The sequence below is a fragment of the Macaca thibetana genome, chromosome X (assembly GCF_024542745.1).
Source record: "Macaca thibetana thibetana isolate TM-01 chromosome X, ASM2454274v1, whole genome shotgun sequence".
Classification (NCBI taxonomy): Eukaryota; Metazoa; Chordata; class Mammalia; order Primates; family Cercopithecidae; genus Macaca; species Macaca thibetana.
This window is the reverse complement of record NC_065598.1, coordinates 19434436-19453763: the sequence shown is the minus strand read 5'-3', so window position 1 is coordinate 19453763 and position 19328 is coordinate 19434436. Positions and strand designations below refer to the sequence as shown.

At 42.9% G+C, this 19328-nt stretch overlaps 1 protein-coding gene across 11 annotated transcripts in view; it reads left to right on the top strand.

Moving 5' to 3' along the window:
* Positions 1-19328, top strand: part of SH3KBP1 (SH3 domain containing kinase binding protein 1) — a 363386-nt gene that overhangs the window by 76813 nt on the left and 267245 nt on the right. The window contains exon 1 of one of the 11 annotated variants that reach the window (XM_050776629.1): positions 10126-10834. The exons of 9 other annotated variants lie outside the window; for them this stretch is intronic. In XM_050776629.1, coding sequence (XP_050632586.1) covers positions 10784-10834 — 51 coding nt within the window. In that variant the 5' untranslated portion in view covers positions 10126-10783. Of the gene's footprint in view, positions 1-10125; positions 10835-19328 lie in introns of those variants that run through there. One more of the 11 variants, XM_050776633.1, reaches the window with a different exon arrangement.

Sequence of the window (19328 nt, the reverse complement as noted above, 5' to 3'; positions counted from 1 at the left end):
ACCATAAACGCTATCAGGTTCTAACTGCTAAGCCTGTAGTCATACTGTAATATTGGGACCCTTATGGCCACAGATAGGAAAGGAACAGGATGGTAGCTGTCGTTCTGTAATTGCTGTTTAACAGCCTGGCTTATATTGATGATTCAATCTTTGTTTTTTCTTCTTGCTTCCACAATTCAATCCTTATTTCTCTCAGCTGCAAAATCGTGAGTGTGCGCACAAGTTTTTTTCTCCCCCAGTCTTGAAACTGGAATAATTGCCAATCTGCCTATTAAAAAAATACATCTGCCCTATGAAAGTAGTTTCAGCTACTCTGTGTTAAATGAGTGATTACAACATTAGGCTCTGGTGGCACGTAATACTAATGCTGAAACACTTGAATATGGAGGTTCGTGTGGTTTCAGATGTTGAGAAATCACTTCTTTGTGCTTGTTGACATTTTTCCAAGGACTGCTCTGTTATTTGGTTTAAAATGTCACATGACAGCTGATCTCTTCGGTGCATATAATCCATGCAATTATAGTGTGAGCTTCTGCTGTCAGTGGTGGTTAAAAATCCATATACCTCGCGCCTTTTTTAGCCTCTGATTTTTTTTTTTTTTTTTTTTTTTACTCAATTTAACTCATCCTTTTATTTTAAAACTTGAATTTGAATGAGTTCCATTAACAGATATTTTAAGGTGACAATCAAGTCTAGGGCGCTGCCAGCTTGAAGCTGAACACAGTCCCTAGCCCTCAAGCTGGATGTGAGATCTAATTTCGGGCATGTTGCAATGCAGAGATGTAGCTGATTTGTAAACAGCCCTTGTGACAACGTAACACAGTTGACAAGTGATGGTCCTCAGGCAGGGTGAAGTGTGTTATCTAGCTGTCTGAGTGATCACCCTGATTGCAGTTCCACATGGGGTGCATCTCACAGAGCCACACATGATCATTAAAGCCACAGATTCATCATTGGTAGATTCAGCCCATTTTAGTCTCATTACAGACAAATTTAGTCCTGACTTCATTCATTATAATGAAAGTCACACGAAGATTCACTTTACTATAAACTATATTCTTTTTCCCTTTTAAATGGAACTTACAAGTTAATGTTAAAGCATAAAAGTACTTGCAAGTCACTTGCTTTGGTAATGAGAATACATGCAAATGTGGTGCATGTGTGCTTTTCCTGGACTCAGCCCTGTGACCTATCCCTGTGTCTGTCCTGATGGCAGGGATTGGCAGATGATTTATGTTGGCCCACCTCTTCCCAGGGTGGCTAGAATGGTCTTACGGACATAGAAGGACATGTTAAATATTCATCTGGTTTAATTGAATTTAATACACAATCCTTAAGATTAATCTGCAGTTCTGGAGTTATTAAATGGCTCACTTTTTAGTAGCATATCATTTATTTGCTATTATCTAAGATAGTGAATTATTTAAGTAAAAAGGGAATGTTCTTTCCATGAGGTAGATCTTACCAAGCTGCTGCTGCTTTCATTTACAGGCAATTACCAATTATATTAAATTAGGAATGTGGGTAAAAGGAAGCGTGGCAGTCTGAAGGTTTAAGATGTTTGATTACTAGGTGTTGCATAATATACCACAATCTGGGATCTGGCACTTGCTGGTTGACCTATGGTCTGCTGGCACATCCTTTATTAATTTTCATTTTCCATGAATATTAATGATGGTTGGGTATCAGTTTAAAGAATAGTGAATCAATTAACATGTAATTTTCATATACTTTGATTTATAAACATGCACATTTTAAGATACATTTGTTCTCTTTGAGAACACTAATTTTTCCATTTCAGTTTCTCCTTTCCCTTCTTTGATACTGACTTTTTTTTTTTTTTTTGGAGACAGAGTCTTGTTCTGTTGCCAGGCTGGAGTGCAGTGGTGCGATCTTGGCTCACTGCAACCTCCACCTCCCGGGTTCAAGTGATTCTCCTGCCTCAGCCTCCCAAGTAGCTGGGATTACAGGCGCACGCCACCACACCCAGCTATTTTTTTGTATTTTAGTAGAGGCAGGGTTTTACCATGTTGGCCAGGATGGTGTCGATCTCCTGACCTCGTGATCCACCTGCCTCGGCCTCCCAAAGTGTGGGGATTACAGGCGTGAGCCACCGTGCCTGGCTGATACTGACATTTAATGGTGTGTTGGAGTGATTTATATTTTTTCAGGACAGTTTCTGAAGTGTTGCCAAAAATGCTGGTTGTATTTTAAAATTCAGGTGATTTCTGTAAATTATTGAATAAGAACCAAGTGCTATACACATACATAAGTCTATTTATATTATAGCACTATTTTCTACCATGGCCACCTACAACTTAATTTTAGAATTTGAAATGTTACTAAACTATGAAAATATAAAAGAGCGTATAACCAACATCTAGGTACCCACTACCTAGTTCTATCAAATGTTGCCATTTTGTCATACTTACTTCTGATCCTTAAAAAAAATAAATAAGTAGACTTCTGGTTTCAACTCAGAGATGTAGAGAGCTGCAAAGATGTCCCTCCCACGCTTCCAAGAAAAAATCTGGACAGATTGGAAATTAACAGAGAACTGAGTTTGCAGAGCAAACGACCATTTCAAAATCTGGAAAGAGGTGCCTTCTGAGACACAGGACAGGACCTGAGCATTTGTTTACAGGAGCAGAAGCCACCAGACCCCATAGAAGTAGGTAGGAAGATTAAGCTAGAAAATTTGACAAATTGCTGGAGGCTGAGTGTGGGCTAACTTGAGAGTGTGAAGTCTTGAGGGCAGCAGTTGTGGGGGAGGGGGTCCTATCCCTTTGCAGGCTTTTCTTCTAGGAACCCCATTTGGCTCTAACTGGGAGGGTGAGGGAAAATTCAGAGAAAACTCATGGTGCTGGCTCAGGAACCACTGAGCAATCTACTTAGACCCTTCTCCTTTAAGGAGCAAGAGGCTTATTCTGCAGAGGAAGGCTATGGTCTGAGGGCCCTGGTGAATTAACCATTGCAGCTGGGGGATGGAGCGCCCCTCCAGCCCCTTCCCCATCCCATCTCACCTAAAAAAAAGGTCTTTAAGCAGGAGGTAGACTGAGAACATTGGTGATACCTGCTACAGCTGGGGGTATGGGGTGGAAGGAGCTCTATCTCTAGGGCAAATACATTGTGAAGCTTACACCTTCAAGACACAGGCCCACCATGTGTACTTTAGAGACTGAGGCCTGGAATATCAGAGAACTTCCCTTCTTCCCTCACCCCATCCGCAGGCTAGCAAGCCCCCAGGAATAACAACAGTGGGTTACAGCGGGGAGAGCTGCAAGAGACAGGCTTACACTGGGAACAGCATAAAGGAAAGCCCCAAAGCCAAGAGAGGGTCACTAGAGGAATTTGAAGTTTCTCATGTTCATAGGAACAACAAACCTCAAGGCAGCTCAACTCCTGACTAGATTAATATCAATTCCACACTAAGGGCTCATTTACCTCAGTATCTGCTACCCTCTACGAAATGTCTGGCTTTCAACCAAAAATTACAAGGCATGCCAAAAGGCAGGTAAAAGCAGTCTGAAGAGACAAAGCACTCGGTAGAACCAAATGCAAATGCGATATAGCTGCTGCAACGATCAAAACTCACATGTATCTTACCTAGCTCTGTCCACTGAGTGCCCTTTCTGTGACAGGTGCCATTTTAGGAGCCATTTCAGAATGAGCTTAACAAGGTCTGAGCTTTTAGAGAGCTTACACTCCAACGGAGGACAGAGGGCTTAACCACAGACAAGTGAAGAGATAATTATAGATAGTGAAACATGCCATGAAGAAACAACAGGAGAGGAAAAGGCTAGAGTGGCTAGTGGCGTGTGTGGGCTGTTTCAGGTGAGGAGAAGTTGGAGCCTACATGTGAATGATGAGGAAGCAGCCCCTGCCATTACTAAGAGCCATCCAAGCAGAGAACAAGAAGTGTAATTGCCTGGAAGTGTGAACAAGGTTGGATCCTCCCTCGGTCTATACTGTTGCTTTATAAGGTAAAAGTGCTATGGGCATGGTGCTGATTACAGCAAGCTTTACAATTGTGTTGCTGTCATGGCCAACCTCTAGGGATAAAGGGGTGGGTGGGTTTTCTTTAAACATGTGTAAGAATTACCTGTCTTCCTCCATTTTGAGGGACAAGGAGAATCTATTAGACCTTCTTTGTAACCACTTCAGGACCTGGTACAGGGTGAAAAGGAATGTGAATTTGCAATTGTGAGTAGATACTTCATCATTCATCCAGTACAACTGTTTTGTTCTTCTTTGTACTAACTCAGCTACTCCTTACCCTCCATCCTTTTGCCCCAAGTAGTGATTATTCCTATGTTACAGATGGGAAAACTGAAGCTCAGAGAGGTTGCCTGACTTGATGAAGATTGCAGATCTATTAGGGTCAACCCAGTTATTTGAGCTCTGGCAGCCTGACTTCCCAGGATTGTGTTGTAAGAACTAATTAGAAGGACGGGTATTCTTAAAAGTGGAGCCTCTGATGAAAAAGAAAACCAAAAACCAAACATAGTTGTTAAATTCACATAGTAACTCAGTTTGTGTGAAAACATTGGCTGCTGAAAGTGCCTAAGAAAATGGATTTAGTAAATGCATGTTGAACGACCTATCACTTGTTCGTTTTTCAGGAGTGCTTAAAATAGATGAAAATGGGTAAATAGTTGAAACATCCCAATTTTCGCTGTGTCTTACCACTATGAATGCTATTGTATAGTATTAATACCGTGAGGGCAATGTTGTCTGACACTTCCCTACCTGGAACATTCTGGAAATCACTTTATGCTCTCAATAACTATTAAGTAATTGGTACCAGTCTACTGGGTTGTTTTGTTTTGATTTTGAGATGGAGTCTCGCTCTGTTGCCCAGGCTGGAGTGCAGTGGTATGAACTCGGCTCAATGAAACCTCTGCTTCCCTGGTTCAAGTGATTCTCCTGCCTCAGCCTCCCAAGTAGCTGGAATTACAGGTGCGCACCACCATGCCCAGCTAATTTTTGTTAAAAATTTTAGTAGAGACAGGGTTTCACCATGTTGACCAGGCTGGTCTCGAACTCCTGACCTCAAGTGATCCACCCGCCTCGGCCTCTCAAAGTGCTGGGATTACGGGCATGAACCACTGGGCCTGGCCCAGTCTACTGTTTTGTAGACTGCATTTTTCACCTGCTCAAATGCTTTTCATACTTTTTCTATAGTAATTATTTTTTGAGAAGATATGAGACATAATATAAATGAACCATATTAAGTACATGACTGAAGAGGGAGACTGTTACATTGGATTAAGAAGGTGCTTATATCCATTGGTTTTTGTTTTTCACCATTAGGGGAAGAAAAACACTTTCCCGAGTACCTTTCTTGATACACCAAAAGGTTGCTGGTATTTGGTAATGATATATTCATTGAGGGAAATACCAGGTGAATGGAGAGTTCTTCAACCATTAGCCAGCAATAACTGAGCACCCACTGTGTGCATAGTTCCTTTATCTGTACCATTCATGGGACTGCATATTAGATGAGGAAAACAGCAAATCTTTATATAGCACTTCCCACAGACCAGAGACGTTAAGTAAGTTGCCCAAGGGAGCACAGATTGTAAATGGCAGGTCTGGACTTGGGCCGGTGGGTGGCTTAACTCCGGAGTCTGAGTTCTCTCACCCCTAATTGTACTACAGTACAGCATTGTCTGGGTGGCCTTGGCTATGTTCACAAACCTCAAACCAGACGGTAATTAGCATGAGGGGCACCCAAATCTGTCAGGTTCGGAGAACCTGCTGGGAGTCTTGGCTGAGCTCTGTGATAGGATACTGCGAGTTTTGTTTTTTTTTTTTTTAAATATGCAGCCACGTCTCAATTGAAACCACAACTTCCTGTGAATGCCTTATGATGTTATGTGAACAAGGGAAATAAGCACATGAATCTTTAAAAAGTTTCAAGTGTATTGATTTTTAAGAATGGATGCAATTAGTAGTTCTCATTAGCTCCAGGAATTATTTATCTTGGAATGCTTTGGTTCCACATAAAGCCCTTTAACGCTAAAAGATTTTGCAGGTTCTGCTGCTTTGACTAGAGTTGATTTCAACTGGCAGCTTTAAACATGCGCAGTAATGCAAGTGCGGATGCTGCCAGCACAAATGGAACAATGTATTGCTTTAATTTAAAAAACAGGCTGTGTCTCATTTTTTACTCCCTTTACATTTAATCTGACTAGTCATATTTTCTAGGAAGATGGTGAGGGTGAGAGCAGGATTTGACCCTGTTGTTCATCAATAAAGATCCTGGAAAAAACTGGAATGTGAATTTTGATTGTGCCCTCCCACTTTTCCGTCTCCCATTTGTAAAGGGGAAACAAACAAAAAACAAAAACCCTAGAAGATTCTGAGGCCAGACGACAGTATAGCCTTAGGCTGCCTAAACTCAGATGTGCCCTTCTTCCTAGGATCTTGTTAAAAGGCAGATTGTGATGGCAGCGGGGGGCTGGGGGGTTGGGGGCAGGGTTTGGGCTGGGGGCGGGTAGGTTTGGGGAAGCTGAGATTCTGCAGTTCTAAGAAGTTCCCAGTTGATCCTCCTTTTAGTAGCAAGCATTTCTGACACTTTAGACCTAGATGTCTGTCTTCTGGCTGTGTGAATCACCTGGGGGAGTTTAAACAGCAGTTTCTCAGGGCCACACCAGACCTATTGAATTAGATCTCTGCAGGGGTGAAACCAGCAGGTATTTGGGGGGGGAAAAAAAAGCTAGAGAAATCATTTGATAATAAATCTGCCAGCTTTGTTTATTGGGATGGGGGAGTAATGACAGCTTTGAAAACTTCACTGTTGGAATCAGATTGAGATGTTTAAAAATAAGCTTTTTGACATCCTAAGGGCTTCCACTTTGACCAAAACTACATGAGCTATCTTAGCAGCCACCCATCTTGGAAGGGAACTCACTAGTTCTTTATGAGTGTGTCCAAACTGACTTAAATCAGAGAGCGTGGAGAAAAAAAAAAAAAAAGAGTACTTAATGGTTAGCTTGCTGACCTGCCTAGCATTAGATAATGTCTGTGAAGGCCCCTGGAGTGCGTCCAGGGAAGCCGGGGCCCAAATATGGAAAAGAGAAGTCATGATTATGAGGTAGGACTTGCAATTACCATCGTGAATATTTGAAGTGTTATTTCAGCTCTTTCCTACGCTCCTGTGTTTGGGGTTTCATTTCTTTTCTTTTCTTTTGAGATGGAGTCTTACTCTGTCACCCAGGCTGGAGTGCAGTGGCGCGATCTCAGCTTACTGCAACCTCTGCCTCCCAGGTTCAACTGATTCTCCTGCCTCAGCCTCCCGAGTAGCTGGGATTACTGGCACCCGCCACCATGCCCAGCTAATTTTTTGTATTTTTAGTAGAGATGGGGTTTCACCACGTTAGCCAGGATGGTCTCGATCTCCTGACCTCGTGATCCGCCCGCCTCAGCCTCCCAAAGTGCTGGGATTACAGGCGTGAGCCACCGTGCCCAGCCTGGGGTTTCATTTCTAGCAGTGTGTGGGGAGCCAGGACCAGCTAGAAAGAAGGGCCAGGGGATGTCTTTGTTGTGATGAAGCAGATTCCACCATGGAGTTTTGCCGCTTTCACAGTATGATTTTATTTTATTTTATTTTATTTTATTTTATTTTAATAACTGAGACACCTCAGCAAGTGTCTTCTTAACATTTCGTAAATCCTACTATTAATCTTTTCCCCTGAGGTCAAGCAGGAAGATAAGACACCAGGTGGAGACTTAGCTTCTGCTCTCCTCAAGCTATTGTGTCTCTCTTTTTAACTTGGAGTCTTTCTTCAAAACCAAGCGTTTCCTAATGTTGCATGTGTGACTTTTCTTAGCTCCTTATGTAAGGGGCTGGGTGCGGTAGCCTATGCCTGTAATTCCAGTGCTTTGGGAGGTCAAGGTGGGAGGATCACTTGAGGCCAGGGGTTAGAGAACAACCTGGCCAACATAACGAGACCTTGTCTCTACAATAAATTTAAAAATTAGCCAGGCATGGTGGTGTGTGCCTATAGTCACCGCTACTTGGGAGGCTGAGGTTGGGGAGGATTGCCTGAGCCCAGGAGTTAGAGACCAGCCTGGACAACATAGTGAGACAATGTCTCTAAAATAAATAAGGGAAACCTCACAATCAGAAAAATAAAAAAAGTTGGACATTCCCTGTCTTCCTTTTCTGAAGCTTCTACAGTGAGGGATGTTGTGCATTGTCACCATGAACTTCTGTGTCAGGGAGGGTTGGAGCGGAGAAGCAGAGCGCTAAGCATGATCTGGATAAGGTGATTTCCTGCCCGTTGTGGATGTTGCCAGTGCAAGCTGCCTCCTGTGTCCTGTGCTGAGCCTGAAGCCGCTGGAGGAAGGTGGGTGTGTATGAGAGCAAGGACTCCTGGAACCTGCCTCTGGCTCTCACGCCTCAAACCTCAATGACACAGTGCCCTGTGGGAGAGATTGGTGCCCTTCCCGAAAGAGAAAGATTAGCTCAGTCTAGTGGGCATCTGTTGAGTGTCTGCTGTGTCTTGAGAGCTGTTCTGGGCCCCGGGGGAGAGCGTGAGGGGAGAGACTGACCTGGAAACACACTTTTCCAAGCCACTGTGGTGCGTGCCCAGTATGCTAAGGGAGCACAAAGGGAGGGGGACCTAAGAGCCTGGGACAGCAGAGGAAGGAATTTGATCAGGTGAAGAGGACGGACCAGAGCCCAGAGTGAGTGAGAAAGAGGGTGTAGTGTGAGTGTGAACAGAGGCCTACAGCTGGATGAGTACCTAGAAATAAGCCTTGCCAGAGTAAAATGGGAAGCGAGGCCAGAAGGTGAGAGGGATCTTGCATACCATTGTAAGGAACTTGGACTTTTGGGGTAATTGGGAACCACTGAGGCAGGATTCTAAGCAGGGGTGTGCCACACCGTCACATGTGGATGGTGGAAAGTTCCTTCAATCTGTGACCTCTCCTGAGTGAGCACCTGCTCCCAGGCAAGGTTTTTATTTTTATTCTTACTCTTGGCTACCCAGTTACTGCTCAGCCTGTTCCTCCCAGCACACTTGAGATTGCATGGAACAGAAAGCTGTCTGGGACTGCCTTAAACACAGACATTTGTTATTTCGCATAATTGGGAGGCTAGAGGTAGGGTGGACCCCAGGGGCAGTGTGATCAGCTGCTCAGTGTGACATCAGAAACCCGTGTTCTTGCTGTCTCTTCCCCCACTGTGTTGTTCTGGCAGTAGCTTCACCCAAGGGCTGGCTTCCCTGTGGTGGTCAGACGGTTGTAGAATGGCATCCATCTGCAGTGGGGCCCTTTGCTTCCTTGCTCACAGCCTGTATGTAGGAGGAGTTACTTCCTGCAGTCTGATTGGGTGAGCTTTGTTTCCACTGCCCACCCTGAAGCAATGTTTGGTTTAGAATTAATTAGGTTGTCCTTCCTAGAGCTGGAAATGGGCTCCATGGGGGAATGGATGGGCACCTGTGACCAGGAGTGGGCTCTGCTGGGGAAGAAGGAAGGGAGCCAGCTCTACTGGGTAGGCAACCAGCAGTGCTCGCTGAGGGTTACTGACCAACCACATTGGATTGTTTGTTTCCTTTCACTTGGGGGCCTTTTTTTATGTTAAACACAAGCAAGGTGATCCTCTGATTTTGAACTTGTTATCTGGGGGAAGGTAGACCAATCTGCTGAGTGACAGCAGATTTGATCGTTGATCTCTACAGGCTTGAGAGTAATAATACGTGAGTATTTTTGAAGCTGACCCTAGCTTTACATCTCTGAAAAGTATCAGTTCAGATCTCACCAATTCAGGAGGTTCTCATAATTTGGTCAAGGAGTTCACTGAAGTTTACCTTTGAACAGTTTTATAGTGAGGGTAATATTGGTGATGGTGGTAATACTAACATATGTGAGAAGTAAATGACTTGAGTAACATTGGAAAACCTGTTTGCTTTAGGATAGAAATATCTAAATATACGACTAGTAGTAAATAGTAGAAATCATTTCTATCTAGTTGTTAAGTTAGTCCCTTGGAATCTCTCCTTGGGGAAAAAATAAAATCCTGCTCTGAATATGTCAGTATTTGAATTACTGTATGAACTTGAAATTAACAAAAATGAACTTTTTTTCTAGTACAGTTCATGCTTCACTGAGCCAAATAGACATTCTGCCAGTTATTTGGACTTTATTAAATTTTACTTTAGTACTTATATGTAATAAAAAATCAAGGTAAGCCTCTGCTTTGCAAAGTCATTTATTTGATTAGGAGCTGTATTTTAGAGTGCATTTTCAGGGTGAGGTTTGTCCACATGTAAGTAATGAGCGTTTGCTGGTGCAGCTCTTAATGGTGAGAACGGATGTTGAAGAAAGCAAACACCATATGCCCTTTGTTTCCCGTGCATGTCCTCTTCTGGAGGCCTGGGTGGAGTGTTTCAGCTGTCTCAAATAATCTCCATTTTGCTGTTACTGCAGACTCTGCGGTTCTCCAGCTCTCTCCTCTCTGATGTTAATTATAACTTCTTCCTAATTAGGTGGCTCTTCCTCCTCCTCAGTCATACAGGTTCCACACTCTCAAGTGCCAGAGGTTGGATTACTTTTCACTTGATTTGTGACAGAAATAAGTGCAAAGAATTACAAAAAAAACCCACCAGTGTGAGTGTGTAGTGGGAGGGGCAGGCGAGTTGGGTACGGGACAGGATGCTTAGAATAATTTTGCTGCCAAGTGAATCAGAGAGACTTGCAGTTCTCGGAGAGCACAGAACTTACTCCTGCCCAGAGTTCAGACACAGCCAGAAATTACCATTTCATACTTCACAGAATGGAGGTTTCAGCAGCCAAAGCCCCAAGTGCCGCAGACTTGTCTGAGATTGTAAGTAGGCCATACATCTGTTTTGATTGTTACGACGTCTGCATCTTTTGTAGCCTGTTGCCCGACTACTTTGTAGGCCAGGAGGGAGGCATGATGGGGAATTTGGTCTCAGGTCAGTCCTTCCAAGATGGTGACCAACATTGTTTTCTACTTCGCCCCAGGTCTCAGTTTTCTGGTTTGTAGCTGAAGGGTATTTCTTTCACTAAGCCCTTGTCTGTGAGAGAAGTGGATTCTTTTGGCTGAATTCCTTTTGTAGTGGCATTTATAAAGATTTTGAACAGCTCTGTCATCTGGTTTGGTGGCTCTTTCCTTCTCTGATCACTATAGACAGCCAGGTGAGTTTTCTCCAGGGGATGCTGCACACAGGCAGCTGCATGCAGCCAAACCCCCTGCAGGCATCCATTTCTGCAGTGAGGTACCCCTCTCAGGGGTCAGGAGCAGGTAACATTTCCAATGCAGCTGGCGGTTTTGGGAATCTGGGAGGAAGCCAGGTGTGGAATTTAGCTTTCCTGTAGTGTGAAGAAATAAAGGGAGTGGGGGTAAGAATGAGATGGGAGACAGGAGGGAAAGTCAGCTTGGGGTCAGTCAAGAGCACTGTCCTGTTGCCAGATGCCAATTGAGGGGTCGGGACAGGTTCAGTTCCCCGCTCAGCTAACTGTGCAGCCATGGGCTGCTAACCAAGATCTCTCCGAGTCTTACTTTTCTCATCTGAAAATCTCCCTCCTACCACCTCACAGGATTACTGGATTGTTTGAAGTAATGAATGTGGAGGCACCTGGTGCTTGGTTGCCATCCTTCTCCTTTTCCGTGGCACTCTATGCCATAAATGCAAACAGTGTGCTGGGCTCTATGAGATGCCACCAGTGTTGCTGTCCTGGCTTGTTTCAGGGCAGCTTTTGTGGCCACCAAGTTCTCATGGTCAGTGTCATAGGTTTGATCTTGGGGTCGACCAATTGGCCTTGCTTAAGTACATAGCCCCAGGTTGCCCTTTTAGTCATGGCCAAGTACCCACCTCCCAAAACAAGGTCCTGAGGAAAGGGTATGAGTGAGTCATGGTTATGTCTCATAGATAACGTTTAAGTTTAAAGATGATGGGAACTGGGGACCCAAGTTAGGAGGCTGTGTTATAGGTCCTTGGGGAGAGTGGTAATTCAAAAGACCCCTTTCCCATCCAGCTTTGAGTTTCCAACTTATTAAAACCTATATTCAGCCAGAGCAAGGGAGAAGGAAAACAAAAGGTAAACCTTGGCCAGGCACAATGATTTATGCCTGTAATTCTGGCACTTTGGGAGGCCGAGGCAGGAGGATTGCTTGAGCCCAGGAGTTCGAGACCAGCCTGGGCAACATGGTGAGACCCTGTCTCTACTTAAAAAAAAAAAAAAATTAGCCAGGAATGGTGACACACGCCGGTAGTCCCCGCTACTCAGAAGGCTGAGGCTGAAGGATTAACTGAGCCTGGGAGGTCGAGGCAGCAGTGAACCATGATTAGGCTACTGCACTCCAGCCTGGGTGACAGGAGTGAGACCCTGTGTCAAAAAAAAATGAAAATAAAAATTAACCTTGACTGAAAACTGCTGAGCAGTCATCTGAATTCTGATTCAGAAGTACGTGTAGGAGACCGTCATGGTACTTTTCCATTGTGTTGTTTCATTTAATGTGTTTATGAATTTAGGCAGCCACCATGGACGTCGGTCAAGCCCCAGTTGCCTTTCGTGTGAGTGTGTGTGTGTGTGTGTGTGTGTGTGTGTTTAGGGCACTTTCTAGAGCCTGCTCTGTTAATTAACTGTACTATGTGCTTTATATTTGCTGTGAGTTAATTGCTGATGATAGTGTTCCCTTGCCAGTCACAAGTTCTCCCACCCCTTTCCCCCATTTAATTCCTTGCATTTCATCTCATCCATAGGCTCAAGTTGTTTGTCTTTGACTGGCAAGACTCCTCAATAATTGTGTATCAGTGATCTCTGACACAGTGCTAACTTTTATCACTGATTACAGAGAGACATTGTATAAATCATCAGGACAGTTTGTTTTGCGTATGATGATTTAAGAGCACCTCTTAATCAACATCAAAGTAATGTATCAGAGTGCCAACCTTCAGTACTTTTCTGTTGCTTTTCGTTGAAATCCACTTTCTTTTCTGTGGTCTACTGGGCCTTGTATGGTCTGGCTTTGCCTACCTTTTCAGCCGCATCGTGGTCATCTTCCCACTCAGCCACTGCCTTCTACTGTATCGAGTTCTTGCCTGTCTGAGCACTGTCTCTGGGTCCGGGCACTTGCAATTCTCACTGCTGGGAATGCCCCTTTTTTTCTTTTTTGGCTCCTTGCTTGGCTGGCCCTTTCTCTTCTTTCAGGTACCACTCTACGTAGCCCTCCAAGGCCATCTTGTCTCAAGGGCCAGCCTCCATCTTGAGTTTCCTTTCTCCATTCCCATCACATCACCACATTTATTTCCTTTACAGTCCTTATATCACAGCCTGTAAATATTTTGTTAACTCGTTGATATACTTGGTATTTGATGTCTCTCCCACCAGAATTTTAGCTCCATGAGGGCAGGGGCCTTGTCTGTCTTATCCCTACCATATCCCCAGCTCTTAACTTGATTCTAGATGCATAGAAAATGCTCAACAGATATTTGTTGAATGAATAGTTGCTTTGGATAATTAACACGGTGAATGACTTTTAAGTAGTTTGTGACTGCAAGCTGATAGAGCCAGTCCCATCTTTTATGTGGCTGGACCCCTCTCCATCTGCATCCATCACTGCTCTGGCACTTTGGGAGCATTTCAGACCCCAGGGCACTGTTTCCCTCTCTTGGCCAGCCCCTGGCTGGTGTCTGGGATAACCCTCTGTTTTAAGCATCATTTTTGTTCTCAAAATGAAAACCACCTGTCTTCAAAGTGATTTGCTTAAAATAAATGCTTTATTTCTTTACCGAGACCTTCTTCCCTTTCTGCCTTTCTCCACCTCCTGCCAAGAATAACGTGAAAAACCCCATTATCTTGGAAAGTGGTTTTCCCTCTGGTTAGAATCCAAAGCCAGATGACTTACCACCAAATGTGCTGGGGTAATAGCTTTCCCTTGCCCTGCTGCTCTAAGTTGTTAGTGAGGTCTTGGCCTTGGCACTTCCCTTCTTTGTATATTTCCTTGAAACTTCCTTCCTACAGGTAAAGAAGCTAGCCCAAGGTACCACCTAAATGGCAGTGAGGGTAGGGCCCTTGTCTAAGTAGCACTCTGTGGCAGACTGTTTGCCAGCTCACTGACACCTTACACCAATTCCAGGGAGTTGACAGTTTTTTACCCCCATTTTAGAGATAGCAAAATGGAGGCTCACTGAGGTTAGGTAGCAAAATGGAGGCTCACTGAGGTTAGGTGACTTGTTTTTAAGCACATAGGTTGCAACCAGCCAAGATCAGAAACCAGGCTTGTCTGACTCCCAAATTCATCTTTTATTTGTTGATGTACTCAGGGTCTCCCAGGACTTGATCGACCAAGTTCTGCAGTTAAAAAAAAAAATCTGGCAACCTGGTCCATGGTACACATCCATGTAACTGCAGTAAGTTTCCTGAAACAGTAGCTGCCTTCACTGTGTGCAATGCCCTCTTGTATTCTCCATTCCATTCAACAGATGCTTGTCAGGACCTTCTAAACTGATTACGTGGCCCACCGATTGGTGGCAATCCATTTGAAAACAGTTTGAGGGACATAGTGTAGGTGAGGTGTAAACTATGCTTAGTTTATATAGAGGTTTACATGGTGTAAGCTATTAAAGAGAATTTTTATGGCAATATAATATACATATATAAAATGCACGTGAGGGTAGGGTACAGCTGTTGAATTTTCACAAACTAAGCATGTCTGCATAACTAGCACCAGACCAAAACACACGCCATTGATTTAAGCTTCTTTGAATGAAGACAGAGGCATGGAGTACAACAGAAACTGATAGCCCCTGAGTTTGTTGTGAATTACGCACATACAGCTTACTCCATAGGCAGACTCTTTTTGGAGGTCCATAGCTTGCCTTTCCAGTGATGGGGCCTGGCTGGCGTTTGTTTGAGGATCTAACAATCACCGAAGGAGTCGAATGTGGCTTCTGTAATGGCCTCAGAAATTAGCACAAAAGGAGGGCTGACTGAGAATGTGCCTGGTAAAATGTGAACATAGAGGAAGAAGAAAGGGCAAGGCCCTGTAGTTGAGTACAGAAACATTAGGGTGTGAGAATTTGTGGTCATAGTAATTGAGACCAATTTTACTGAAATGGAGGGCGGCGAAAGGAGGAAGGAAAAGGAATTTGTGATTACAGCAGCAAGCCCCTAGAGGTTAATGAATGTCTCTATAAAATAAGGAATATCTACTTCTCACGGTGAGTGTTGACTTATTAGAGAAAATTGTTTTAGTATACTGAACTAAAATGCTTAATTCTTGGCAAAAGATATAGATGCATCTCCTTGCAAAAGCAAGCTAAAGCAACTTTGCTTTCATAATGTATGGGTTCTGTAAAGCTGTCTTGGTGGACACTTTACAGTGTAATTCATCATAATGGGGTGTGCATAGAAATGAAAGGGAGCGAATATCGTAACATGCCTTGAAGCATTGAGTGCTAGGTTACAAAGGGCATTAATTAATACTACTTTATGGGATTCATTTATAGCTCACTTTTAGTCAAACTGAAATAGCTTTCCTGAATCAGGGACTTTGGGATAATAATAAATCCTTTTGTCTTTGTTGATCAGATAAGCTCTTATTCACTGACTTCCTATTACTTTCTTGGCACCCAGAGTCATGCCTGAGCACTGAGAACTTGCTGAATGAATGGAAAGAGTAAGGACAAAAAAAAAATCATAGCTAGCGTTTAATGAGTGTATACTGTGTGCTTTGCCTCTTTTATCTGATTAAGTCATCACTTCAAGCCTGTGAGGCAGGCGCTGTTATCATTTTCCTCTTTATTTATTTTTCTATTTATTGAGACAGGATCTTACTCTGTCACCCAGGCTGGAGTGCAGTGGTACAATCACAGCTTACTGCAGCCTTGACCTCCTGGGCTCAAGTGATTTTCCCACCTCTCAGCCTCCTGAGTAGCTGGGACTATAGGTGCACACCAAAAATCCTGGCTGATTTTTTTTTTTTTTTTTTTTTTTTTTTTTTTTTTTTTTTTTTTTTTTTTTTTTTTTTTTTTTTTTTTTTTTTTTTTTTTTTTTTTTTTTTTTTTTTTTTTTTTTTTTTTTTTTTTTTTTTTTATTTTTTTTTTTTTTTTTTTGTGGAGACAGGGTTTCACCGTGTTGCCCAGGCTGGTCTTGAACTCCTGGACTCAGTGATCTGCCTGCCTGGGCCTCCCAGAGTGTTGGGATTATAGGTGTGAGCCACCATGCCCAGCATTATCCCTTCTTTTAGAGCCACCTTATATCCTCTGCTTGCCTGGGGACGGTTCTGGTGTATGCCTGTTGGCCTCACATTAACATTGACATCACCTGCTTTCATTCTCAGATGTCCTGGTCAGATGATAAACCATTTCAGTCTGAAATGTTCTGGTTTGGATAGACAGATGAGGAAACTGAGACACAGAGAAGCCACATCACTTTACATGCTCACCAATCTAGTAAGATGTAAAGGTGGAATTCTTTCCTGAGAGTCTGATTCCAGGTCATGTCTGATCACTAAGTTCTGGTGCTTCACAATTTAAGCCAAGGGAGATATAATATAGAAAAACCACTCTTTATGTTTTTCAGCTTCACTATTTAGTAAAAATCACTGCCAAGTTAGCATCTGAAGTAGGTTAATGTGACTCAGGGCAGTGGGAATGTGCTAGGTAAAGACTCATTGAAACCCTAAGTGTGTGTTCATTAGTAAACCTGGACAACTAGTACCCTAGAATGATAATAGCATTCACATGTGCATGGTGCTTTATCGTTTACAAAACCTCTTCTCCCATATTATTATGTTGAAGCTTCTTGTGCACTCAGAGGTGGGAGATGGATGGCCAGTGGTGGGATTCTCAGTTTACAGAGGAGGATGGGGTAATGAGCAGGTTGATACAGTTGCCTGCCTGAGGCTTCACGGCTAGAAAAGAGGCAGATCCAGGATTCAACCCAGGTATTCTGCCTTGGTGATCAGTGCATTCCACTCTATCACAGGTGCCTTTTAGTCTTTTTTTGTATATATATATATATATATATTTTTTTTTTTTTTTTCTCGAGACAATGTCTTGCTCTGTCACCTAGGCCGGAATGCAGTGGCGTGATCACAACTCACTGTAGCCTCGACCTCCCAGGCTCAAACAGTCCTCCCACCTCAGCCTCCCAAATAGCTGGGATTACAGGTGTGCAACCACTATGCCTGGCTATTTATTTATTTATTTATTTTTAAGAGATGGGGTCCCACTATATTGCTCAGGCTGGTCTAGAATTCCTGGGCTAAAGTAATCCTCCTGCCTCGGCCTCCCAAAGTGCTGGGATTACAGGCGTGAGCCACCCATGCCTGGCCCAGACGTTCTTATACAGCCATTTGAGGGTGCTGTTTATGAAGGGTTAGGGAGTCACTTGAAGACTCATTTACCCAGAGTTTCTCAGCTTTGGCACTGTTGACATTTTGAGCCAGTTAAGCCTGTTGTGGGGGCTGTCCTGTGTGTTGTAGGATGTTTAGGAGCATCTCTGGGGTCTACTCACTAGATGCCAATAGCACAGTTGCCCCACCCCCCCCACCAGATCCCTCCAAGACAACAAAGAAAAGTGTCTCCAGACATTACCAAATGTCCCTTGTGGGGGCACGATTGCCTTTGGTTAGGAACCACTGGCCTAACATAATAGTCACATTTAAAAGAGGGAAGGATGACCTTGAAAATGTTAGACCTGTCTTCTTCCCCTTTCTCTAGTTTCTAGAGCATCAGAAAAACAGTTGACAGACCTGCAAAGGGGCAAAAGAGAGAGAGAACAAGCAACATGTTTCATGTGGAATTCTCTTCCATGGAAGAGCATTGTGTCTGCCAAAGGATAAGATAGCCAACATTTTTTAAGTTAAAAATCACACAGTTAAAAATGTTTTGATAGAAAAGTTAGAATAGAGATCAGCCAAAATATACACATACAGAATCTCCTGTAATCTTACTGCCGAGAAAACTGTGGTTCATATTTTGGTCTATTTCCTTCTAACCTTTTCCAGCATGCATATACAAGTATATATTAAAAAAATAATTTTCCAAATAGAGCCATGCCAAAAGCTGTTATAAACAGCTTTTTAATTTAAATGTGCCACAAGTATCTTTCCACATCTATGATACAGAGTTACTAAGTTTTGTAGTATTTTGTTGTATGGCTAGCATATAATTTATTCACTTAGTCTCCTGTTGTGTACATTTGGTTTGTTTCTAATTTGGTTTTTGCTATTAACATGCAAAACCATGGTGAGTATCCATGTGCATACTTACGCCCTTCCCAGCTTGTTTTTATTTTTTCCTTCCAGAAGTTACCATCACTGTAATTTTTAGTATCCATTGAGCAAGATATCGAATTCATAATGTTCTGGATTGTATTTTAATTATGTCACATACCTTTACCCCTCAAAATTTTGGAAATGTATTGATTAAAAATGTGTTTATGTGCTAGGCTTGCAGAATGGGGTGTGGAAAGTTCTTTGGTTTTCTGATTGAACGATGACTAATAAGAAACCATTTAGGTTTTGTGCCTTGTTCATGAAGCCCACTCTTAACTGTGTCAGGCTACTTCCTGAGTAGGAATCAGCCCAGTGAAGGTTGCTTAACCCTCCCTTAAGATTCTGTTCACTGCTGAAAGAAATTCAAGGCTATATGCTCATGAATTCTCATTGCTCATGGATTTTTCTTCTATGTGTTTTAAATTATAAACTCACGGAAAAGACATTCGGATGGTAGAGACGAGCGTAAAGTTTCCTATTTCACTCCCCTCCCCCTTGGGTTTTTGTTTTTTTCTTCATTCTCTAGGATTTTTGTATATACAAAAATATTGTATTTTTCAATAATTATACAAATATTGAAATACAAAAAAAATTAAAAGCCACAAATTGGGCAACAGAATGCAATGTATGAGCCAAGCAGCTTTTTTCCACTTAATGCATCTTTCTGTATCAGCACCTTATTGTGTTTAATTGGTGCCCTATTTGGGGTTGTTTTCAGCTTCTCCTGCAACAAGTCACCTTTTATTATGAGTCTATCCATGGGATACATGCTTAGCAGTGGAGTTGTTGGGTTAAGAGTTTATGCCCTTATGGTTTTGATAGATATTGCTAAATTGCCCTTCTACCAGCAGTATATAGCTTGACTTGTTTCTATCAGGCATTTTTTTCGTGCCTGGCATAAATTATTGAATAATAAACTGGGAACACAAAGGTAGAACCTCATCTATAGGAAGGGGCATAGTTAGTTAGGAGACCACGTCTTCCCTAATGACCATTATGAGGATTGGTTTTCAGCCTTGAGAATACTCAGAGGGATGTGTATTTACTGGTTTTCTCCTGGGCTTGGCCT